The following is a 26,064-nucleotide window of genomic DNA, read 5'->3' as shown; positions in this document are numbered from 1 at the left end:
AAGCTAGAAAAAATTAGCTCATAACCAGAAACCAAATAACCAATAAATCATCTAAATCACTATTAAAAATTTGTAATATATTCTATCTCATTATAAATTTAGCATACAAAAATGAGCTAAAAAACCTAGCTCATAAATAAATCAATAAACCAATGTGTAATCTATGAAAATCTAAATCTAATTACCTTGAGAAAAGAGGCAGGGGATTGATGGCGATGGGCCAAGTGTGAGTGTGATGACGTGGGTTCCCGGCAGTGTGAATGCACTGGGTTTCCAGCGATAGTCATGGGTTGCAGCACAAGGCCGGTGATGCTGGACAGTTGAGGGTTGCTTGAGCTTGAGTAGTGGAGAAGGAGACGACACTTTGAACTTAAGCTATGGCCAGTGACCGGTACTCGACTGCTATCACTGATGTTGCCGTCAATGATGGTGGTTGCTTGGGCATCGGATCACTGTCTCACTAAGACTTCGAGAGAAGAGAGATAGAGGTAAGAGGAAAGATGACTAAATGAGTGACGAAGGGCTAGTGGTTGCTTGATTGATGAGGAGCGGTGACCAATGATGGACTAATGGTGGTTGCTCGGGCGCGTCCAACGACGACGAAGGGAGTGACAGAGGGTTAGGGTTTTGAAAGTTTAAACTTGAGAGAGAGAGATAAGAAAGTAAGGCTTTAATTTCGAACTCAAAAGACTGAAATGAGTTATCGAACTCGGATTTTTGAGTTATCGAACTTGAGAGAGAGAGATAAGAAAGTAAGGCTTTGATTCGATTATACTGAATATCATATTCGAATTCGGATTTTTGAATACCGTTTACAGGCCTATTCTCATCCCATTGTTTCTCATAAACCAAACGGACCCTAAATGAAGCAAATTTGGATTTACATTTTACATATGTCCGATTTAATCAAATCAATTTTTGCAGCCACATGGAATCTAGTTTGATAATCCAAAATTGATTATTGATATTTGGATTCAAATAGAATCATGTGCATTAATTTATATCAAATAAATAATCAACTTTGCACTTTTAAGTATTATTAGCTAAAATTTAGGTGGCCTTTTAATTGGATAGGATTCAATTTCAAATCAGGGCAAATGAATACAACTTGTCAAAACTAATAGTGCAACTTATGCTTAACGTGAGCAGGCTAGCCAAATGACTTTGGTGTTATCTAAACTTGGGTTGGATTAAGTTGAGGCCTCGTATAAAATTCTTATATGTACATATAAATGAAATTATATACACATTTTCAATGAATTATACTTTTAAATTGGGCCATAAAGCCTAAAAAAAAGATGATTATATAAAAAATATACACATTTTTTTTTAAACTCGACCAACTTGTTAAAAGCCCAACCAGAGCATAAAGCCAACCTAAGTTGTATTTGGGTTCAAATGGGATACCAGAAAGATATCATATTCAAAAAACTTATGACCAATCAACTCGTACCATAAACATGGTAACCAATTAGGTGGTATTTATCAAAATTAATGGGTGGTGTCTTGATTGATAAAATCTCATTCGGTACCATATTTCCGGCGTCATGAATTTTCCCATTGGGTTAAGCTGAAATTGGGAGCTGATAAAGATGGACTTTAACTTGAGTTGGGTAAGGTGCAAACTGTTGGTTGTGGCGGAGACTTGGGATCGAATTAGGTTGCATCTGAGTTGAGGGGTCTTTAGGTTTGGGGGATGGGTTACCCACGTTGTGTAGCCCCTTGGAACTTGAGCTGGGCCAACCGAATCTGAGGTTTGCACCTAACTTGCGCAAGTTGCACCCCTACTTGTCGAAATTGTGTGTTCAACAAGTAGGGGTGCAACTTGCGCAAGTTAGGTGCAAACCTCGGATTCAGGTTGGCCCAACTCAAGTTGGACATTCCATGTCAGCATGCCTCTCATTTGAGATAAGCTATTTATTTATTTTCTCCATTTCTGCATTTTTTATTTTCTTTTGTTTTAAAAATATAAAAAATAACCATTGCACATTTTGACTAGATTAATAAAGCTAAACAATATTAGAGAGAGAGAGAGGCCTTTGGGTTTTCAAAGGCCTCTTATTTTAATGCATGTTATTATTACATTTAAGAGAGAGAGAGAGAGAGAGGGAGTATTAATAATAATTATTATATTTTAAAATTTATAGTATTAATAATAATTACAATATTTTTAATAATTAACAATACTAACTATATTATTAAAAATACTTTTAATTACAAATTAAAATTTAATTATATTATATATAGTTTCAAATTAATATATTTTATTAATAATTACAATATTTTTAATAATTAACACTATAAACCATATTTATTAATTAATACAATGTACGTTATAATTTATTAAAAACCACTATTAACAATTATAGTATTTATTATTTAATAGTAATTAAATAATTATATCATTTTATTAATTAACAATGTTAATTTTTATTTTAATTAATACACCATTTTTAATAGTTATAGTATTATAAATTAATTAAAAGTATTTATTAAAACACTGAATTTATTAATTAACAATATTTTTATTTAGTATAATACTATTAATAATTATAGTATTTTAATTAATTAACATTATTAATTAAAAATAATGCATTTTTTATTAACAATAGTTTTAATAAATAACTGTATTTTACAGTGTTTTCAATAATTGTAGTATTATTAATTACAATATTTATTAAAATACTATATTTATTAATAAAATATATTAATTTGAAACTATAAGTAATATAATTAAAATTAATTATATATAAATACAATTTAAGCTATGAATATTAGAAAATTACATTTAATGAACATAAATTAGCTAAAAAAATAACCAAAAATAAAGTACTAGTGATTAAAAAATATCCAAGAAATTACCAAGAATGGATTAACATGATTTCTAATAAATATGATAAATTACCAACGATTAAAAAATATAACATTAAATTTCTTTTTGAGATAAGCTATTTATCTATCTTTTCTTTGCTTTTTTGTTTTAAAAATATAAAAAAGTAATTATTGTTTATCTTTATTAGATTAATAAAGGTGCACACTATTAGAGTGAGAGAGAGAGAGAGAGACCTTTGTATTATGTTTGGTATGAAGGAGAAAGGTAGGGAAAGGAAGGGAATGTTAGGGAAACATTAAGGGTCCATCGGGACACATTGAGTACACCTGCCACAGCAGCTTCACCGTACACGGCAAGCCTATACATGTTCATGGGCCGGCCTGGATTGAGCATGCATTTCAGCTCGTGGGCTTGACCTTGGGCCTAAAAGCCCAAGCCCGACTATTTTACGGGCTGGGCTTGGGATTTGTTAAAAAAGCCCGATCTGACTTTTGTATAAAACCCTAAATATTCTAATCGGCTAACCTCTCTCTTCTCACTCATCTCTTTCTCTTAGTCGAACGAACTCAACTCTCACAGTCACAACCTCGCACAGCTAAACACTCTAAAGAAGACAGAATCGGCGAGCATTCTCACCGGTGCAACCAATGAACTCCGACGGTGATTAGCAAGTCCCTCTCTCTCTCTCTCTCATTCCTCTTCTCACTTATCCTTCTTCTCTCAGAATCTCAGTAGCTCATTTATCAGACGCGAGTCATGCGAACTCAGGCACCAGCGAACATAGGCACCGGTGGTGAGTCCTCTCTCTCTCCCTCTTCATTGTTCGATTGCTCATCTTCTCACTTTATCCTTCTCACTCTCAGAATCTCAGTTCATCTCATTTATTATATAAGAACTAAAACACTGGTGGTAAGTCCTTTCTCTTTGCCCTTTTGTTATATTCCTCTCTTATTGTTTGCCCAACGACGAACACGGACACAGACACAGGCACCGGTGGCGAACACAGACATAGGCACCGACAACGAACACAGACACATGCGCTGACCTATCTTTTTGTTAGGTCGGGCTTCGAGCTTGGACCCAGGCTTTGGATTTTTTATTAGGGCCAGGCTCGGGCCTAACAAAATCCTGTTTATGAAGAGTAAAAGCCTAGCCTAGCCCGACCCATGAACAGGTCTAGGCAAGCCCAAGTTTGCAAAGCGACTCGCAATGCTGGCTAGAGGAGTTGGAATCACACCCATCTATCAAGTGATCCAAGCAATCTTGAGAGACCCAGAAGATGATACGAAGATGTACATCGTGTATGCCAATCACACCGAAGATGATATATTGTTGAGAAGGGAGCTTGATGGATGGGCGATTAAAACCATCTTCATATAAAATTACTAGGAGTTACCGGGATGGGAGAGTCGTTTGTTGTTCTTTTTTTCTTCTTCCTCTTAGTTCCTCTTCTTTTATTTTCTTGGTGGGCGGGTGTTACGGCTTATGGGGACCGATGAAGTAAAAATGAAGGGAGAGACCTCTCCCACATCGGTGAGATTCACATTATATCAAAGAGGGTGAAAGGGTGGTGGAGAGGGAGGTGAAGAGGTGGAACGGTGATGAAACAAGGTACTCTTCTCCTTCCTCCACCTTCATCTTTGTTAATTGTCTTTGTAACGGTGAAAGAGAATTACCATCGGCGAAGGGCTTACTCATTTGAACTAAATGCCCGAAGACTGAACACTATCGTTGTTGCAGGCGACAACGACTATTGCAACTTTCAAACATTAAGGGCATTTTATGAATTTTAAAATAATTACCACTCACGTGATGTCATATGTAGACCTGTTCATGGGCCGGGCCGGGCTTTCACTATGTATTAACCGATTTTTCTAAGGCCCGAGCTCGAGCCCAACTCTCATAAAAAGCCCAAAGCCCGGGCCTGGGCCTGGGCCCGAGCCTGAAATTTAGCTCATATTGTTACTACTACTGAAGCGGCTTAATAGAGAGAGAGAGAGAGAGAGAGAGAGAGAGAGAGAGAGAGAGAGATTATAAAGAAAAGAATAAAAAATGTATATATTAAATTATAAATATTATATTATTTATATATTTTATATAATATATAAAATACATATTATATATTTTATAAAATATATAATGTTGAGTCGGGCCAGGCTTTTTTGACAAATCCCAAGCCTGGCCCGAAACATAATCGGGCTTACTGTGTTAGGCCCGAGGGCCTAATTACATGACCAAGCCCGACCGAGGTGAGGGCCAGGCCATTGGGCTACCCAACCCATGAACAGGTCTAGTCATATGTGAGGTGTGATGGAAAATTAACGGCAAGGGAGGTTTTAGACAATTGTCATAAAACTTAAGTACTACAAGACAATATCTAAACAATAAGAATAATGTTTATCAATTTATTTTAAGAGATTTACCCTTAATTTAATTATGACTATAAAGTTAATTTAATTATTAACGAAGTATTTTTTATTTAATTACTAATAATTTTAATTAAAAATTATTAATATAATTAATTTAAATGATTAAATTATTTTTTGTAATAAATTACTAAAATTATTAATATAATGATCAGTTTTTATTATTTAACTTTTCCTTCATAGATTCCGTACATCGCACGGATATCTGTTCAAAGAAGTTCGACTATGATACGGAAAGGCATCATGCCGAAAAACTTATTATGTTTTTCCCATTAAAATATCGAGGATGTATTAAAGGGTTGCTCGATCGTGCGGTGCTTAATTGTGGGAATCGGAATCTCAAACACTGCGCCAGAAAGCAACAGCGTATGTTAGCACCACTTTGCTTTTCATTTTTTCATTAATTTTTCATTTTTGTTTGTAAAATTCCCACAAATTATTTTCGTCACCTCGTTTTTGTTACCCTTCACTCTCCATAACACTTTTTCGAATCCGAATGAACAAACAGAAAGAAATGAAAATAACTTATTAGGGTTTATCTCCGTCTCTCTTATATCCCGCGAATCTGAAACCCTAAAAGGCTGAAGCTTTTTCGATTCTTTAATCTTCGGTTTCTCACTCAATTGGCCTAATTGCTTCAGCGGAGCTCTCTGCAACATTGGTATTGGATTTCTGCAGCATTCCCACATTGAAAGGCAGCGGCGATTTCATATCTTTGCGTCTATTTATCGTCGAGATTTTCCATTTGAGGGTTTTCCGTATCCTGGTATCCGTCACGTCTCCGCTTGCATGCTTATAACTTATTTATTTATTTTTGTTTTCATTACTTCTTTGTACATGTAACGAGGTCTGTTGCCTGGGGAGGGAGGGGTGATGGTAGTTCTCGCCAAGGGGTATGCAGTTTGGTGCATTGCGAGTGTTAGCCTCTATATTTGTAATTAGTTATCAAAGAGTGCTTTTAATGGACACAGAAGGAACAAAATTTATGAAATTTTAGTAGTCTTTTCTCTGTTCGAAGGATAAACCCAGTTTAACTTTGAAGATTTGCTAAATTAAATGTTTTCAGAAGCCTTCGAAGGTTAGGAATGGGAGTTGATTAAGTCTTAAGAAGGAAGTACGTGTTGGAGGCACTAGGGTTGCAGTTGGATTCGTCTGGTATTGGCTAAATTGGTTGGTTTAAAAGAAATCATTACTCCTTTATTTTTTATTTTTTGAAATATTTCATTTGATTGGAAAGGTGCAACTGGACGTTCTGAATTGAAATTTATCTTCCTTTTGCATTAGAACTGCCTATAAATATGCATATGCTTTGCTTCATTTATTGCAAGAGATGCTTTACGAGGCTCCATGCTATATTTCTTTTTCTGGATTTTACTAGAAATGAACGTTTTCCGAATGAATATACTAAGAAACTTCATGCTTCATGTTCTGCAGGGAATTCCCCAGTGCGTTGAGCTGGACAGAGTCTAGGGCGATTGTAGTATACTGTGGCCATAAGATATAGTTGACGATACAAACACGCTGCCCCTTTGAGGTGGTTTTAGTATAGGGATTTTGGACAGTCTGATGACTCATTCCTTGTTTATATGTTAGGTTTTAGAAGTTGAAATGTACGGACAAGAGAACTATGCTCCTCAGTTCAGGCCTGGTCCTGCAACAAACCCACAGTTTCAACAAGGTCCTGCCCCTCCCCCTTACCAACAAAGTATTCCAGCCCTACCACCTACTGTAATTCAGCAAGGCCATTTGGCTCCACCACCTCATGTGGTTCAGCCAGGCCCCCCTCCAGTGTATGGCTCACCTGCCCTAGCTCCTCCAATTCAGCAAGGCAGATCACAACCACCTTTGCTTCAGCAAGTTTCATCTATGCAAGTTCCAGCACCTGCAACAGTAAACATTGGTCAATCTTTCCTGCATCCTCAATCATCAGTCCATGGAAGTTCCCCCATGATGCCTACCAGTTCAACTGCTCCACAGAGTTCCCAGTATTCTTCAACCTTAACAAGTACAAACATGCATCATGTGCCCTCACCAGTTCCTCCGCCTATAGGTCCATCTCTTACAGGAACAAGCCATCTGGAGATGGTACGGGGCCCAATTCTTCCTAGAGTGCTACCTCCTCCCCCTTCACAAGGACAAATGTTGTATAGAACTCCTATTCATCCGCCACTAGCTGGTAATTCCCAGAGTCCTCAAAACATACAACTATTACGCCCCCCACCTCCTTCAAGCTTTGTTCCTGTCACTCCTGCTCCATTTGCATCTTTTGGACATTCTCCAATTGAAGATGCTCATCCACCTTCTATGCCACCTCCACCACCTCCGCCGCCACCCTCTTCACCCCCACCTCTTCCACCATCACCACCTCCATCATCCTCTCCTCCAAATCATTCAGTCAGGACCAACAATGTACAGTGTTCTGATAAATGTATCGATTCTTCTGTGGGTCCAGTTGATTATTATGTTGACAAAACCATGTGTCCTTCCCAAACCACAGATGATATGCTCACACTGGATAGCCATCTAAATGGTAAGGGCGCAACTGGTGCGAAGATGGAATCTGTGGCAGAAGATGGATTGTCATCTGAGGAGCAAACAATGTTGGATCTTCCTACACCTCCACCTAAACCGGAAAATGAAGAAGTTGTACGGAGGATTGAGGTTTTATGCCAGTTTATTGCTAAAAATGGTCATCATTTTGAAGAGATGGCTCGCAAAAATGAATCAGGGAATCCAGATTTTGCTTTCTTGTTTGGTGGTGATTCTGGAAGTGAAGCTGCAATTGCACACGAGTATTTTCAGTGGGTCAAAAGGAAACTTCATTTAGAATCAAGATCATGTAATGAGTCTGAGCAATGTGATTCGTCATTCAGGCATTCAGAGTGTGAGTCTTCAATGAGAGCAATAGATGAGGGTGCATCTCATTCACCTGCAGATTCTGACATGGATATGGAAGGTTGGTGTAGTTAATACTTAACACTGTATGCCAATGTTATTTTTTATTTGTTCTTTGCACACCCGTACTTTCTAGTTCTGTACTTTCTCGCTTATATTTGAGTGGACTCATGAAAGCCATGCTCTCTTTTTTACCTCAACTATATTTTAATGCTTTTGTTTTGCCTCGGATATGCTCAGAGATTGAAGCTTTCTATTGATCTTTGATTTGTTGATGGCATTTATACTCTCTATAGTTATTTATGACGCTTGGAGTTCTATCTTTAGCCCTTTTCTTTTTTCACCATCAGTCGTCTGTCTAGTTTAGTCATGTGATAAGCTTAGTTGGTTGTTTCCTGAACAATTATAACATGGTTGAGCCATAATATGAAAACAAGAGTTCATTGCTCATTATCTAAGTGTTCTCCCAACTATATGGGGTCAGCTACATGAATTCTGTTTCACTATTCCATTTTGTTTAGTGCCATATCCACTGTTAAACATAAACGCTTTCTTACTACTTGAACCCATGCCCTTTTTGATTTGTCTGTAGCCCTTCTAACCCCTTCCACTTGCAACAGATCACTCTGGGGGTCATTGTATACTATAAGGATCTGTTATCATACATCCATATTTCTATTTCCTAAAGCATTTTTGTTCAACTTTAGGTTGATCTCAATCTTAATTGAGCTTTCATTTACTGAACTTCCACACAAACAAGTTATCTTTTGCTGAACAAGTGGAACAATATAGGAATACTGGTGCACGGAATGTAAGAAAATGTAGGGAATGCCACTCCAAAGATTAAGTAGTATGATTTATGGGTGTTGTACACTTGTAATTGAGGTGTAACTCTTTGTCATTAGTGATAATATACCTTTCCTATGAGGGGAAAAGGATTGCAGATTGCAGCAGGGAAGTTTCTAGTTGGATTCCTATATTGTATGTCCTCTCATTGAAATTGAACATGCAATTATTTTACCATGGACCTTTCAACAAGATTCCTCCAAAATCAAGTTGGTGGGTAACTATAACCAAGTTGGTAGATTGTTTTTCCTTGATTTTATCTGAAGCTATTTCTTAAGTACTGAAGAAGTCCTAATAGCGTAAAGCTTTTCTTGTCATTGAGGACACACCCTAGGAGTTTCATAATCCACTTTTTCATGGTTAATAATGTGGTGACTTCTTGGCTGATGAGTCCTTGTTTTTTTGGTGAATGTGGAAAAGGCAAAGAAAAGCAGAAAACCTTGAGCAATCCATTGGTGGGAATTTAAAATCAGTAAATCTCATACTAAGCCTCAAGCAATCCTTAATTTCTGATATTTACCCTATTAAAAGGATTTAAATGAATAATTTCTCATTTTATGCTTTATCTGCACTGCATTTTGTGTTAAGGTGATTATGATGCATTATATTTCTATTATATCATATTAAGAAAGGTTGTACAATATATACAAAATAATAGAAATGAAAGGCCATAACCATAACACTGAGTAATAAAAAGGAAAAAAAAGCCATGTTGACGTTGATATTTTAATCAATATTTCCCATTCTAAATCTAACTAACTGAACCATGATTGAGATCCCTAGATATCCATCTCAGCTTGGCAGATGGGGATGCATACAACCCCCTTATCTCAGAAGCATGGTTAACCAATTTCCATGAACTGGTTTCATGCTGGAATTCCATCTAATTGAGGCATTTGGGCTTCTGATCTGAAAAAAAATTCTCTTATAACACAGACTGATGGAATCATGGAACCTAATGAATTCCTAGTTATTTGAGAAATGCAGTTCATCCATGCCAATAGATCCAGGACGTTAGAGAATCTTCTGCAATTAATTTATGATTGCCTAATGAAATTCCTTTTTCTAGGCTTCCTGACCAATGAATCGTTATGGTTGGAAGGCTAAAGTTTTTCTTTTCTGTTGGTTGTCTTGTAGATGATGTCAACCAATCTGACAAAGAGCAGGAGTTTGGTAACATGAATGAAGGACTAAATGGTGAGCCTATTTCTCTGTATGATGTAACACCTGTTGTAAAGGAGCAATTGCATGCACCTCAGTGTTCAATAGAATGCCCAACAGCTAGGGCATCTGTATTGGATGAAGAACAAAAAGGTTTGGATTTTGTATTTCTTCTCTGTACATGTCTTTTCTTTATTTTGGGTATTTCAAAGTTAAGATTGGAATTTTAACATATCACTCTGGCTCAAAATTATAGTGTATGTGGTGATCAATTAAGCATTTAAATTAGGGGTTGTAAGAGAAAATAGGGAATGGGGATAACCAGGCTGTGAATTAACTTTTAGGTTTTTGAAATGTGAATGTTCTTTTTAAGCCATAGTTGGTTTTTTATTTGTTGCCCGTTTGGGAAGGCTTTCACACAGTTGCTTCTGTCTTTGTGAGGTGGGTCCTACATGGACAGCCTATAAGCTATGTTGGGTGAAAAACCTGGAAGGCCCAAATCTGCTGTCACTCGGTCAAAAAAAGGGTTTCTGGTGAAGCTTGTTTTAGTAGCTACTAGCTTCTTCAGTGGCTCAGTGAAAGCAGCTCAATCAAAGCTTCATCTCTCTCAAACAGGCCCTTATTTGGCTTGCTACCCATGTTCTTTGGGCAGTAAGGAGTGTATTAATGAAACTACTATGGTTATTTATCAAAAAATCAATTGAACACTTAAAGTTTAGTGTTAGAAAAGTCTTTTAGTGGGGAGGGAATATGTAGCCAGACCTGGTTCAAATGCTCCCTTTTGTATTTCAATGACAGACAGTTGATCTACTTGTCTTGTGGCTCAAAAACATAGACTTAGTTATGCAATTATTTTTTTTGAGGCAGTCCAAGATATATTTGTGAAATGAAGAGTCAACAGTTTTGTATCAGAAAGTTTCCTTTTTTTTGGAGGGGGGTCATGTGGGTGGGAGAACCTCTAATGAGGTAGAGTTTCTTATATTGTTTTGAGGTTCAATATGTTTTTCGTTTTCTGGAAGCCCTCTGTCTAGGAAGGGTGATTACAGAACCTTTGAAATGATGCGTATCTTCATGTTTGAAGCAGCTCTTTTGTATATCCGTTTATGCTACACAAGAAGTCCTGCAAGGGGTAATTTCGTCTTGTGGTTGGGGGTTTATTTTACTTCAGTTTAGCCACTTTGGTACCCCCACACATTCCTACATCCCTAACAAGTTTCTGTTTTAACTTATTAATACACAAATGTTAGATACAAGAAGAATGACCTTTTCTGAAATTCTCACTTCGTTTTCTTGTCTTGGTTTATCACTTCTTCATATTTACTTTTGTGTTCTACTTTTTTATTATTTTTTGTGTCATCTTATTTTATCTGCAGTGGTAATAAGAATTTAGTATATTAGTTGAACAGAGAATGAGGTTGAGTGAGATCACCAAGCTTGTTGAGACATGGGGAACAGCCCCTTTGGTTATGTACTCTCCCATTGTACAGCCTCTGGTTGCATATGGGTCTTTTATTTTTTCTATTTTAATGAATTGATACTCTACCTCTCCTGAAAAAAAAGAATCAAGTTGAGTGAGATCACCAAGCTTGTTGAGACAGAGGATTGCTTTAAGTTTTATATTCCTTTTACCCCTAATTTTTTTCACCAATCTGAAAGCAAGTGCTTTCTTTAGGTTTCCCCTTTTCCCCATTGAAGTTTATTTATGATTTACCATATACTAGTAGAAGGGTATGTGCTAAGCATGTGTATCTAATGTGAAAAAATCATACAATAACAAAGATGTCAAGGAATTGAAATTATTACCTATAACTTAGTCACCATTTATTTGTAAAATGAGGCTTTAAATACATTAATTTACAATTGATCTCTTGGACCATGCCTATATGGATGATATAAGATGATTGGCCTTTAAGATCCTAAAAATAATTAGGAAGGATGCTGCCCATAAAGAATTGTTGAAATACAAAGACAAGTGATCAATGGAGGTTCAAGTTATCTTCCTGTTAAATATAGGGTTAGACTCTCCTTGAACATATAGTTCATCCATAGAGGCTGGTTTTGCATGGGTTATGTTCTTAATTCTCTAAATGTATGGATTCTCTATACTGATTGTAAGCAACTTAAAGAAAAAAATAATAAGAAAGGACCCAAACCTTTTAGATTCGAAAATATGTGGCTTACCCATCCGGATTTTGTGAAAAAAGTGAAGGAATGGTGGGGTGAGGAGGAGAGGGGGGTAAGATGGAAGGGGATCAAGTTTCATAAGAAATTAAAAAGGTTGAGAGCCAAAATAAAAGAGTGGAATAGAGATCATTTTGGTAGAATTGAGGAGCAAAAATTGTGCCTGAACTCTCGAATAGAGAACTTGGATGTAAAGGAATCTCAAAATGGGCTGACAGAGGAGGACAGAGTGTTAAGGAGACAATTGAAAAAGAGGGGGGTAAGATGGAAGGGGATCAAGTTTCATAAGAAATTAAAAAGGTTGAGAGCCAAAATAAAAGAGTGGAATAGAGATCATTTTGGTAGAATTGAGGAGCAAAAATTGTGCCTGAACTCTCGAATAGAGAACTTGGATGTAAAGGAATCTCAAAATGGGCTGACAGAGGAGGACAGAGTGTTAAGGAGACAATTGAAAAAGGATTTGGAAGAGGTGTTACTGAGGGAAGAAATCAGTTGGAGAAAAAAATCTAGACACAAGTGGATTAAGGAAGGTGATGAGAACACTAGATTCTTCCATGATTTGGCAAATGAGAGACGAAAAAAGAATCTTGTGACCAAGCTAGAGATAGGAGAGGAGGTGATTACCAACCAGGATGACATAGCTAGAAAATTTGTGGACCACTTCAAATCGATTTATAGAAGACCTTTGAGTGAGAGAGCAGTTGTGGAAGGGGTGGATTGGTCAAGAATTGATGACGAAGTGGCAAGGTGGCTGGAAAGGGATTTCGAGGAAGAAGAGATTAAGAAAGTTGTCTTTCTAATGGATAGATCCAAGGCTCCAGGTCCAGATGGCTTTACAATGGGTTTTTATCAAGACTGTTGGGAGGTGTTGAAAGAGGATTTAGTTGAAGTCTTTAAGGAATTTGCAGACAATCACACTATAAGCCATGGAATTAATGCCCCTCTTTTGGCCTTGATGCCTAAGAAGAATGATGCCAACCACCCAAAAGATTATAAGCCTATTAGTCTGGTGACAAGCATCTATAAAATTATGGCTAAAGTGCTCTCATTGAGGATCAAAACAGTCATCCCTTCTATCATTAGTGAAACCCAGGGGGCTTTCATTCAAGGGCGACAAATAACAGATCAGATCTTAATTGCGAATGAGTGTGTGGAGGAAATGAAAAGGTCTAGTAAGAGAGGTTTCATTTGTAAATTGGATTTTGAAAAGGCCTATGATTTGGTGGACTGGAAGTTTCTATTAGAGGTTATGCAAAACTGTGGATTTGGGGACAAGTGGTGTAGTTGGATTTTTGGGTGTATCGGTACTTGTCACTACTCTATTCTGGTAAATGGTATGGTGAGGGACTTTTTTCTAGCTTGCAGGGGTGTCAGGCAAGGGGATCCACTCTCACCCTTCCTTTTTACCTTAGTAGCTGATGTGATTAGTAGGATCATTACTAAGGCTGACAGTGAAGATGCCATTAGGGGTCGGAGAATAGGGAGACACCAAGTCCCTATCACCCACCTTCAGTTTGCAAATGACCTAATGATCTTTTGTGAAGGAGGTTTTAGCGAAAAGATAGCAAACCTAAAGGAGCTAATCAAAGGATTTGAAAGTATTTCTAATTTGAGAATAAATTTGGAAAGAGCTGCATGGCGGGTATAAATTTGGAGGTAGGGGAGGTCGAGGCTATTGCGGAGTATCTTGAGTGTTCCACCTCTGCTTGGCGTATGTCATATTTAGGGCTTCCTTTAGGGGCAAATCCTAGGGAGAGTAGATTTTGGACCCCAGTGATAGAAAAGTTTGAGAAGAGATTAGCCTCATGGAAGAGGAATTATATCTCTTTAGGAGGGAGAATTACCCTAATAAGAGCCACCTTGGCTAACTTACCTACCTATTTTTTGTCTGTTTTTAGGATACCAGTTAGGGAAGCTAGGAAACAGGAGAAGTTGATGAGAGATTTCTTATGGGAGCCGGGACAAGAAAAAAAGGATCACTTGGTTAATTGGGAAATTGTGTGCAGAAGTAAAGAAGGGGGGTGGGGTTTGGGACTTGGGAGGGTAACTAGAAAAAATCAAGCTTTGTTAGGGAAATGGTTGTGGCGATGGCCATTGGAAAGAGAGAGATTGTGGCATGAGGTGGTGGGAAGCATTCATGGGAGGTCAGAGAATGGATGGGATGCTGGTGTATCAAGGCAAGCTAACCTAGCAGCACCTTGGAAGGCTATTCACAACACCCTTCCTCAATTCCTCAATTTTATCAGGTATGAAGTTTGTTCCCTTCGCTATTTTTTGTTTCTTTGTACAAAAGGAGGTGGTCTCAAAATTTGTCTCACCTTTGGGAACACCCTTAGATCCTACTTGGGATTTTGGGTTTCGTAGAGGACTTAGGGATGATGAAGTTGATTCTCTTTCTGTTTTGTTTGGTTGTCTTAATCAGGTTTGTTTGGATCCCTCCAAGCCAGATAAGAGGGTTTGGACTCCTAGACCCAATGGAACCTTCACTTGTGCTTCTTTCTTCAAGTCCATCTCTCAACTTTCTACTCACCAACCCTTTCCGTCAAAAGAAATTTGGTGTAGGCCAGTTCCCCCAAAAATTATGGCGTTTTGTTGGGAAGTATTCCATGGGAAAGTAAACACTCTAGATAACCTACAAAAGAGAAGACCTTTCCTCTGTATTTCTCCTAATTGGTGTATCCTCTGTAGAGCTCACGGTGAGGATTGTGACCACCTATTAATATCTTGTCCCTTTTCTGCAGACCTTTGGGCTTGGCTACTTTTGTTGTCTGGGGGTAGTTGGAGTCTACCAGCAAAAGTTCACAGGCTCTTCAACCATTCTACCTTTTATTGGCCTACAACAATAGGGAGAATTCTTTGGAGATGTGCTTGTGCTGCCTTGATTTGGACTCTTTGGGAAGAAAGGAATATTAGAATTTTTCATGAGAAGGAAAGGAGCAGTCAAGATTTGAAAGACTGTGTGTTAAATAGGGCAATACCTTGGTTGAAGACCTTGGAAATCTTTCATCAATTCTCTTTTAATGACCTTTGGAGAAATTGGTCAGCAATAGCGAGGTGTTCATCTCTAAAGGACAAATCAATTACAAGCTGGTCTTCTCCATCCGAAGGCTCACTAAAGTTGAACTTTGATGGAAGTAGCATGGGTAATACAGGAATATCCGGAATGGGGGGTGCTTTGAGAAATAAGAAGGGAGAGATTTTGTTGCTCTACTCAGGTCCCTTGGGAATTGGGGACTCCATCAGGGCAGAACTTTTAGCTACTGTACAAGGGGTGCAATTTGCAAACCAGCTAGGGGTACAACACCTAATAATCGAGGGGGATTCCAAAGTGGTGGTGGGTTGGTTGAAAAATCCTGAAGAGGCTATGTGGCGTTACGAGAATGAATTGAAGAAATTTAGTTGGTTGACCAGGAATATGTTGGTCACTGTACAGGGGGTGGGGAGATCAGCAAATACTTTGTCAGATGTGTTATTTTGGGCTCAGTTGTGGCTCTTGCTTTTCTTTCCTAGTTTACTTGTAAGATTCAAGGAGGGGCTGCAGCTCGCGCCTCTCGCTGTGATGTTGTATGAACTCACTCTAAACTTGCTTCTGAATTAATAAATTTATTATCATTCATCAAAAAAAAAATAGAAAGGAAATTTTCATAGATCATTTATATATATTTTTAAAAGGTATAGCAACTAATAGGAAATTGAGATTTTTGCAATGAGGTTATATTGTCTCTTCGTCTAAAAGAGGATTTTCAAATGAATAGCTAAAGAATTATCAAAAAGAAAAAAACATGATGGTAGTGCATAGTTCACAGAAAGGCTGACGGGTATGGAACTGTGGTCATGCAGCTACATCATTTAGACTCTTATCAAAATAGAATTTTATATTGATATAAATAGCTTAAAAGATGGATGGTTGTATTCACCTTGATAGACAAAAAATGAAACCTTTATCGTTATAGGATCTTCTATGTAAGTTGCGTGATTGATGGAACTTTTGAGCATATCCATGATGTGTTGACTTGCAATCTTTTAACAATTTGATAAGAAATGAACTGTCAACAAATAAGTTGTTGAGAATTCTTCCTTTTTGTTGTGCTGAACTCCCATCAACGTAAAGCTTCTATCTCAAAGATGCTATTAGGCCACATAGAGAAGAAGTGCTAAAAAAATCTGGGCAGTCTGTTCTTAGTGGTTTTAGATCAGTGGATGATTGCAGAAGGTGCTTCTGCAATGCGATGTATCCAACTGTTTATGGATCCAGATACTTGACCATCAACAATAATATGGCCCCTCTGACAAGTAAAGGTTTAGTTCCCAATAGTTCAGTTAAGAACCAGAATTTATTCTGGGAGTCATAAGTACAAAATTTGGATGAGGGAGAAAATCAGGATCTCAAATTTTAAGAAATAAAAAACACAGATAAAATCAGTATTCCGAAATTTAAGAAAATAAAGAAGTCATTAAAGTAAGATAAGAATATATTATATATTCAAGAAAATATACAAATAAAGAAAGAAAACTACCTGATTAAAAAATAGGTTGAGGCTGGTTTCGGGAATTAGTACACAGATGGTAGGTAGATCTCAGTGGTTGATGTTCTGTTTCCACCCCTAATCCTTGAAAACAGTTAATTATTATCGAATCCAAAACAGACTATTGACAACCATAACTGTTACTGTAACATGAATGGTTTTTTCTTCTTTAATCTTAACTTAGAAAAGAGAGATTCAATAACAAAGAAATGCCCATATGAAACAAGTTTTAATTGGGAAGAAAATTTTGAGAAGAAACACATGCATGCCAAACAAAAACCAAGTTGAAACATCAGTAACAGCAATTTAGAAGAACTCCGGGATTGCATTTCAATTTTGTTTTAGTAATAAGGAAACCAACAAAAAAAAACGATAGACAGTACCATGCTGTTTTGGGTACCATAGTGGGACTCAAAGGAAAAAAAGGCCCTCCCTGTGACCCTGTCCAAAATACTTACTGGTTGTAAGGAATGAGATCTTGTCAGAGTGCATGCAAAACAAGTGCAAATGCAAATCGATCAATCAACATCCTGAGAGTTTAGAACCTTGGCAGAACCATATGTTAAGGGGGGGTGTTCTATAATGTGAATTGTTTTTTCTTGTTGCTGGTCCCAAAAACAAATCAAAAGCATTTGATTTGAAAACAGATTGTTTCTTAAAACAAAAACTCAAAAACATGTTCTTGGTTGTGTGTGTTCTTTGTTTTTGAAACTGAAACCAAAATCATGTTCTTGAATCTGGTTTTAAAGGCATGTTTTCATTTGGTTATGTAACATCATATTCCAAAAATCATATACTTTCTATGCTAGAAAATTTGTTTTTGTTTTAAAAACCATTATTTTGTTGGTTCCAAAAACATTTTTTGTTTTTCCCTTTGAAAACAAAAACAGAGTTCAAGAACATGATTTTGTTTTTTTTTTCTGATGTGGCAATTCCAAAAACAAATGAAAACAAAAACATTCATGCTGTAAAATTGCAAATTGACTATTCTCTACCATTTTGTTTTAAATAGTCTAGCTCAGAAGAGCAAAACCAAGCCCTACAAATCTAAAATATGTCTAAATACAAAAGGAGCCTTGTATACTTTTGCACAATTGATTCACAAAGAGAAATTCCAAGAGAAGTAGGTGAGAGTTGTGAGGAGAAAGAGGAATTGGATGAAACACCTGCTCGCTAAATGTTTTGGCACATGGATGCATATGATCCATGTGAAACACCACTGCCACCTTTGGCAAAGAAATAAAGAGAACGAAGAATGATAGTGAGAGAGAGAATAGGGGTATTATTGGAATAAAAAATTAATCCTCAACAAAAAACAGCTGGGTGAAGTTCTCTCTTTTATACATAGGTTATAGATAAATTTTCAAGTGACATTTTGGTTAGTAAGCAACTTACCAATTTTTGGTTCATCTATGATATTTTTTTGGTTAAAGGGATCATGGTAATATCAGTATGATGAATTAAACTATCAAGGTGGTGGTTGCAATTTTTGAAAATTTACATTAAACTAACATGGTGCCAGTGTCAGGAGCAAACTCCATTTTGTTTCTATGATTTTAGGCAACAAAATAGTTGTGACATTTCTTGGTGCCAACTTGTGCTGAAAAGTGTGAAATCATAAGTTTGTGTCTGAGAGCAGCCACTGTGCAAAAATGGTAGTGGTTATGACCGTGCCCACTCAACCCCTCCCAGGACCCCTGATAGCCAGGACCAGCATTGGGTAGTGAGTAGTGGCCTATTTAGAATATCTAATGAATAGGTTGATCATTGATGAAGTTGAGTTGTAGTACAGTGGTACACCCAATTCCACCTTTTTTTATTTGATTGTCTGCATGAACTTAAGAGGCATGTGGCGTGCACCATTTTGACCTAAAATCCATTCATGTCCTTAATGTCATCTACACATACATTGCTAGGAGCAAATACGTGCATTAATTGTTTTGATTCATTTTTCATACATGGACCAGAGGTTTTTATTGAACTATTAGTAAAAATTAAAGCAAACTACAAAGAGTAGAACTTAGTTCTTGAAAAGAGAAGAGTAAAGCTAGCCCAAAATCCTAGTCTCCTACATCATAGGTTTTCAAAAAACAAATCAGCAGCATCCTTATTTTGGGGATTAGGTCCATAATACATCTTGTCTGTAAGCCTCTTCCATAGCAAGTGAATTATTATTGTGCCAAAAGCCAAGATGCCATTGTCATGGACGAGTCTACCCTGTTACAGGAGTAATGATGGTGTGTTGGTGTTGAAACCAATTCCATCAAAACTTGAATTACACCTTTGTAATGTCAAATTTTTATACAGGCCCTCATGTTGTGCAAAACTGTTGGTGCTAGCTGTTGGGATGGTTTGGAAAGAAAATATTACTGCTAGTGATGGAACTTTTTCCTTTTGAGAAAATATTATCGTGTTGGTTATTCTGATGTTGGATCTGCAATGATGGAAGGCATTTAGAATTAGGATGCATTGATATCCACGGCTTGTCTATTGCATTTGATTAAGTTGCAATAGACCAAGTTATCATAACTGTTGTCAATTCAGGTGACAGCTCTCATGTTTCAGAAAGTTCGCAATCAATTCCTTTTTAGAAAAATGGGAAAATTCTCCTGTTGATATTATGTCATTTCTTAAAATACAGTCATTAAATTGTTCATAAAAAAAAGTCAATAAGTTAAATGATGTAAGATTTGAACTTGGTTTGTCCTTTTGAATATTGATCTTGCATTCTCTCTTACATTTGCATAAAAATTATTTTCATTTCTTACTCTGATTGGAAGACAACTCTTTTCCAGAACATGATTCCTCTGCATCTGGAAGGCCATCAACCAAACATCATGGCATTGGCATGGATTCGGATGGAGCAGCTAAATGCACTTCAGACACTAGTTTACAGAAATCGGCTAGTACTGTTCTTGAGATGTGTCCAACAAGGGCTTCACCTGCTACTTCAGGAATTGGTCATAAGGAGGTTCCAGGCTTACTTATTAAAGGTGGAAGTCCATTCAGACTCATACAAGACTATGCTTCTGATGATAGTCCTGATGATGATGATAATGGACCATGTCTTGAGGATGTTAGCCCAGTAAGGGTCTCACCATCTGCTACTATGGATGCTAAAAGTTTGCACAATGATGCAGAGACCAATTTGGATACAGCTGGTGTCTCAGGGAATGTTTCTGTGACTAAAATGGAGTTCACATCAGTTAACGAGTCAGTTGTGGTATCTCCTGTTAGCATGCCTGTTGGGATACTGGATGTTTCTCCAGAACCACTGAAAGTATCGGAGGCAACTTTAATAGTTTCTTCTCCACCAGATGTGACCCCAGTAATTGATGAACTTAGTATTAGTAAACATGGAAAACAAACATCTAGTGATCAAACCGTTCCTCCTGAAGCATTCAAGCAGAAGGATGCTTTACATGATGATCGTGCTGATATTGATCCTCAGGAAGGAAAGTTACATAAAGAAGATACTCAACAGGCTTCAACTCCATTGAAAGTTGATGAGTTTGGGAGATTGGTAAGAGAAGGTGCCAGTGATAGTGACTCTGATGGGTCACGCTATGATGGCAGGCGTAAGAGAGGCAGGAGCAGAAGTCAAAGCCGATCTCCCCCAGGTAGGAGGAGGAGGAGGAGGAGCCGCAGTCCATGGAGGAGAAGGGAGAAGCGAAGTCGATCTCGCAGGTATATGTTGTACTATTTTATATAGATTGTGGTTCTGATAAAAAAAAAATTATTGTGAAAAGGTGGGGCACTATGCTTTTATGAATTTTCTGTTGTGTGTCAACTATTAATGTGTAGTTATTGGCTATGTTGCTTTCTTAAAAGCATTAGTGGCCATTGAGAGATTTAAAATTCTTGAATTGTTGTGTTTCAGCTGGTCTCCTAAGAAACAAAGAAGCAGGAGCAGGTCTCCTGCTTTGAGGCGCATGACTGAGTTTGGTGGTGAGAAAATGAGAAGGGATAGGGGTCAGGTTCCAGAGTGCTTTGACTTCCTCCGAGGTAGGTGCTACCGTGGAGCATCTTGTCGCTATTTGCACCATGATTCTGCCATTGGTGATGGACCAAGGCACCATAGGACTAGACAGCAGCATCTGGAAATTTCACTGGATTCAAGGCGTGGAGAGGTTATAGATGTTCAGGCAAAAAGATCAATCTATGACCATGATGATGTCACGGGCCAGGAGTCACAATCTTTCCGGGATTCATCTGTGCTTAGCACTGGTGCATCAAAAGAAGAGGGTTTTAATGGAAAAACTGAAACAGTGTCTGAAAGTGATTGTATTCAACTCATGACTTCCAATGAAATTGGCCAGTTAGAATCTCTTACTGGTGCAGTAGGTCAGTCTGAGAGTTCTGAAGAGGTGAAAGTACAGGAACAGCAAGTTCAACGTGGACAGGTGGAAATATCTGCTCAGCAGCCTGTTGAGACCCTTGAGCCTTTGAAGGTTGACAACTTTACAAAAGAATCTTCAACTGATGCTGAAATCCAAAATTTGCCTCTTGATGTTTCTGAGGTGGAACCTTCAATGGAGGAAAGTTCAATGCCTCAGACACCTAAAACCAGCATTTCTGTTTCTGCTGCCCTTCCAGTGCTTGAAGATGTTGCTAACAATTCTCAACAAAACAGTAGCTCCTTGATACCTCATCCTTTACCTGTTTCAAGTTCCACATCTTTACCATGCCAGCTGCCTATGGATGAGCTGCAGCCGAATATGACATCAACTCAACCATATCCAAATCCAACTTCAATGAGCCAGCCTTGTCCACCTGAGGATTTTGCACCTCAATCTTTGGCTCCTAAGGAATTCCAACCACCTAGCTCTCTGGATGGAGAACATCAGCTTCCACCTTTCAATCTACCACCTCCCCCTCCTCTTCCTCAAGATTTAAACACAGTAGGAGCAAGCTTTCAGTCTCAGACTGCTCCCCCAGTTGAAAGTTTTCCTCCCTATCAAGCTGCAATGCATGACCCTCATTCTCATTTACCACCTCCACCAAGAGCCCCTTGGACATCTCTTCCAGGGCCACCTTCATATGTTAATGAATCAACTCCAAGACTTGCTATTCAGACACCTGCCTTCCGTCCAGTGCTATTTCAGCAGAATTCCCCTCGTCCAAGGAATGACTTTCCTTCTCAGGCCTTGGCGAGACCTTATCCACATGAGGAGAATACACAGCTCCATCCTCGAATTTTTCCTCCAATAGGGGATCCTCATCGACCTCCCTTGCATACGGAGGATTTTAGATCAAAGCCACTGCCCATGGATGGTCTGCAGGATCAACCACTGAGAGGCCCCATTTTTGGCAGAGAAGAGCGGTATATACATTCTGCAATTTCTGAAGCCAGTCAGTTTCATCCTCCACCTCAGCCAGAATATCATTTGCATGCTCGGCCTCAGCTCAGACAAGTGCACCATGTTGTCCAACCTGTTCGGGATGATGTACCAAGCTATCGGGTGCTTCAGAATCAAAGGTTTAGTTCCCAGTTCCCTGTGCAGGGTTCTCAGCTTGTATCTTTCCCAGCTGAAAATCTACCTCCTAGACCATTCTCCAGGGACGAATTTGGTGCCTTGTCTACAGGGAACCTATCTTACTCAGAACACCGACAGCCATCCTATGGCCTGCAACCTTCTGTTACAGATGCCTTTTCTTCACAATTGGGTGCACCTGGGAAGGTTGATCCTTCTATTTCAAGATATTCAAGCTTTTTGGACAGCAGTCGACTATCTTGTTTATCTGAGGTTGGAGGTTCTAGAATCTCTAAGCCAAGCCACTACAATCCATTTGCTTCTACTTTTGAACAGTCAGTTGGGAGCTCAAAATTTAGTTATAATTTTGTGCGAGACATTGACACAAACTACACCAGGAAATATGATTTTCCTTATGGTTTGAGCCATGTTTCAATGGATGGGCAACACATTAGTGATCTTGGATCTAGACAGACAACTTCATCACCAGATTCTAATAGGCTGGCTGGGCAGATTTTACCTAGGTCTGGTAGTTCATTGCCTGCCCCACTGGGGGAGTTGAATGATAGAGTGCGCTCACGGGGGGTGTCTGCAGAAGTCTTTCCAGGTACCCAGACTCCGCTCATAAGGGAGTCAACAACTGACCAGTATGATCCACTTTTTGATAGCATTGAACCATCTTCAAGTTCAATTAAGAAGCTTGATCATCTTCAAGAAAGAGATTCAACAACCAATGTTGTAAAGCCTCTCCCATCCATAGTTAATGATTCAGAAACCATGTTGAGACTCAGCAGCTCACATAAGCTTCCAACTGCAGAAGAGGACACTAAACTGAAAAAGGATTCAGCTTCTACTGCTGCTAAGTCTCCAGAGAACGATGAATTTGGTGAGACAGCGATGGATGCGGAAGTGGGAGTTGTGGAGAATGAAAGCCCTGAGCCAGGGGATGGGAATAATTGGAGCCCAGGGAATCCAAATGATCAAGCAAACCCAGGCACAGGAGAGATTGAGATCGATCAGGTTCAGACATCGGGAAAGAGCAAGAAGAGCAAGGATTCCAGATCAATGAAACTTTTCAAGATTGCCCTTGCAAATTTTGTGAAGGAGGTTTTAAAGCCATCATGGCGTCAAGGTAACATGAGCAAGGAGGCATTCAAGACCATTGTCAAGAAAACTGTTGATAAAGTATCTGGAGCTATGAAGAGTCATCAGATACCGAAGTCTCAGGCAAAAATAGATCGATATGTTGAGTCATCACAGCGCAAACTGACTAAACTTGTGATGGTAAGTTCCCTTTTGCCTACCCACCTTTTTCTTTCCTTGTTAAATTCTGAACTGTAACTGACAAACTTGAAATGTGCTACAACACACTTGCATGCAATATCTCGCATGCGCTCTCTAGCAGTGTTATTAAGGCTCTGTTTGTTTGCAGTGTAAACCTGAATCGGATATAAATTTTGTATCCGGTTTAGTTTCATATGTGCTTGTTTGTCATAATGATTTGTTCTCCTAGCTAATGCAAAATTTGCACTTGTCTCATTTGTACTCATTGACAGTGCAAATTTTGCATATAAAAACTGATGCAAAATTTCACCACCTTCCTCCCATATTGGTTCTCTTTCATGAAATGGGGACCACATCATTTTGCTTCCTACATTGTTCCTCCCAAACAAATAACTTCCTCTTACCTACTTATTGCAAACAAGCAAGACGACGCTAAACTTAAGCAACAGTAAACCAGAATTTACACTCTGTCCATTTGCACTCTCCTGCATTTATACTATAGTTCAGATGAAATTCGCACTGTGAACAAACAGAGCCTGAAGGTAGTCATCTCCTCCCTCTCTGGTGATTACCGTAATCTAGTAGAATAATTGGGGATGACTGTTTAGGGCAGTCTAGTAGTAATTTAGTTGTCCATCTGGTAAGTAAACTGGTTGCATGTGTCCACATGTATGCCCAGGCAATATGGACATCTGCATGTTGTTTTTCTTATTATCAGCTATCCGTTTGTTATAGGAACTTGGTGCAAAATCCGACCAGTTTATGTTGACACTAGACAGCAATAGTTATTTATTTAGTTCTACATTCTTCTGGCGGATATTTACGAACTTGTTCTACAGGGTTATGTCGATAAGTATGTCAAAGTATAAAAGTTTCGATGTCATTCAACTATACGGGATTCTCTTGTGGACAGCGGTGGTAAGAATTTGCTTGATATTTTTTGGTGCATTGATAGAACTGGTTTTATCCAAAAAAATGGTTATAGTACTGGTGCATAGGTTGCAGATAAACCCAGTGAAAGGTCGTGCACACATGGTGAGATCAAGTTTTTGAGATGTTTTACGAGGTTGCTCTGGGCAAATACAAGGAAGATAATTGGCCTCAAACAAGGAGATATTAGCATGGCAGATTACTAAAGAGCGCAAACCTGATGAGTTCTTAGAGCTCAAAAAATGTATGTAATTCACTCAGAATGTTGTTCTCTCTCTCTCTCTCTCTCTAATTGATATCATAATTTGTGTAAAATAATTGATTCCCATAATCTTTGCTCAGTAGTGTCTTCACGCAATCTCTTACTACCAAAGTGATTTTTTGACAAGGCATCAAGAAATTGCAAAAAGAAAATTCATTTCCTGTGTTGCGAATTTGGTCACCTGCTCATGTTCTTTTGAGAAATTTGCATGCAGTATTTTAAAAGTGAGAGACAAGAGCTTCCGAATGCTTGAGAATGTAAGAAACGCGTCCAATTCATCTGCCATTCTAATAGACGGACTTCTGGAATTGTGAATAGAAAGAAAAGAATTGCAATCAGTTAAAAGAAAAGCAACTTAAAATAAAGGATGGTGGCAATCGGTTTTGCACTTTTGCTGCGATATGGATTGATGGTGGTGGTTGCAGTCTTGGATATTTGAGTCCTATGGTAGGTCCAATATATTAAATCGATTCTAGAGCTGTGGGGGATTTAATTCGGGATCAGTGGCTCCCATGTTCTCGAACTGTTGTCGACCTGGATGGTTGGGCTGTTTGGCCCGGAAACCATTTCTGTTTCACCCTTAACCCATATCGACCAAATATTGACTTGGTCAGTGACTCACTGACCATTCGTTTAAAAAAATCGGTGTCCTAAGCGGCTCTGCTTTTAGATCGATTTTTAATACATAGATGAAGAGTTTTATGTCAAACTTGGAGTTTTGTGATGCTGCTGAGGACAGAGGATGGCGTGAATACCGAATAGTTTTTAATATTAATAAAAATCATTTCAGTGATTGAATGCAAAAAGTGCAAAACTAGCTACATAATTAGCTGATCTCTCTGCCTCCATTTTGTCAAATATGTTCATGGTTTCATTCAAGAAGCCAAGTTTTTTTTTTTTTTTCACCTGGATATTTTTGGCTTTATAATGTAGAACCCACTCGAAAAGCTTATAAGCAATTTTGATGAAACACTAGAGTTGAAATTGACAATGTTTTAAAAACCGACTTGGAGGGTGAATGGTTTTTGCATATTCGGCCATTTGGGTCAAATGAATTAACCTGTGATTGTTGGCCCATAAATTAGTTTTTTTCCTTTGTTTTTATGTTAAAGGTCGCAGAACCAGCTGAAGGAGCTAAGCTAATTGTCATCTTTGTTGGCCCAATGAACCAGCTAAATAGGGTTGTAATCCTTCCCATGATTGATTAATGCAATCTATCCTTATCTATATTTATATTTTTACTATT

General features: G+C 38.2%; 1 protein-coding gene across 11 annotated transcripts; it reads left to right on the top strand.

Annotated features, from left to right (window-relative positions):
• Window positions 1–5,530: 5,530 nt before the first annotated feature.
• On the top strand, window positions 5,531–24,979 carry LOC148854507 (uncharacterized). 11 transcript variants are annotated; one of them, XM_088941515.1, is made up of 8 exons: window positions 5,534–5,625; window positions 5,901–6,025; window positions 6,326–6,414; window positions 6,694–8,215; window positions 10,138–10,314; window positions 19,664–20,555; window positions 20,749–23,626; window positions 24,466–24,979. In XM_088941515.1, exons 4-8 carry the CDS (start codon window positions 6,868–6,870, stop codon window positions 24,493–24,495), a joined length of 5,325 nt encoding a protein of 1,774 aa, XP_088797641.1. In that variant the 5' UTR covers window positions 5,534–5,625; window positions 5,901–6,025; window positions 6,326–6,414; window positions 6,694–6,867; the 3' UTR covers window positions 24,496–24,979. The 11 variants fall into 11 exon arrangements, with proteins under 11 accessions (XP_088797642.1, XP_088797641.1, XP_088797640.1 ...); XM_088941514.1 differs by having other exon boundaries at window positions 6,326–6,429; XM_088941512.1 differs by lacking the exon at window positions 6,326–6,414.
• Window positions 24,980–26,064: the final 1,085 nt, after the last annotated feature.

Source organism: Nelumbo lutea, chromosome 4, assembly GCF_056320005.1.
Source record: "Nelumbo lutea isolate HS-2025 chromosome 4, American lotus-T2T, whole genome shotgun sequence".
NCBI classification, from domain to species: domain Eukaryota; kingdom Viridiplantae; phylum Streptophyta; class Magnoliopsida; order Proteales; family Nelumbonaceae; genus Nelumbo; species Nelumbo lutea.
This window is presented reverse-complemented; position numbering and strand designations above follow the sequence as displayed.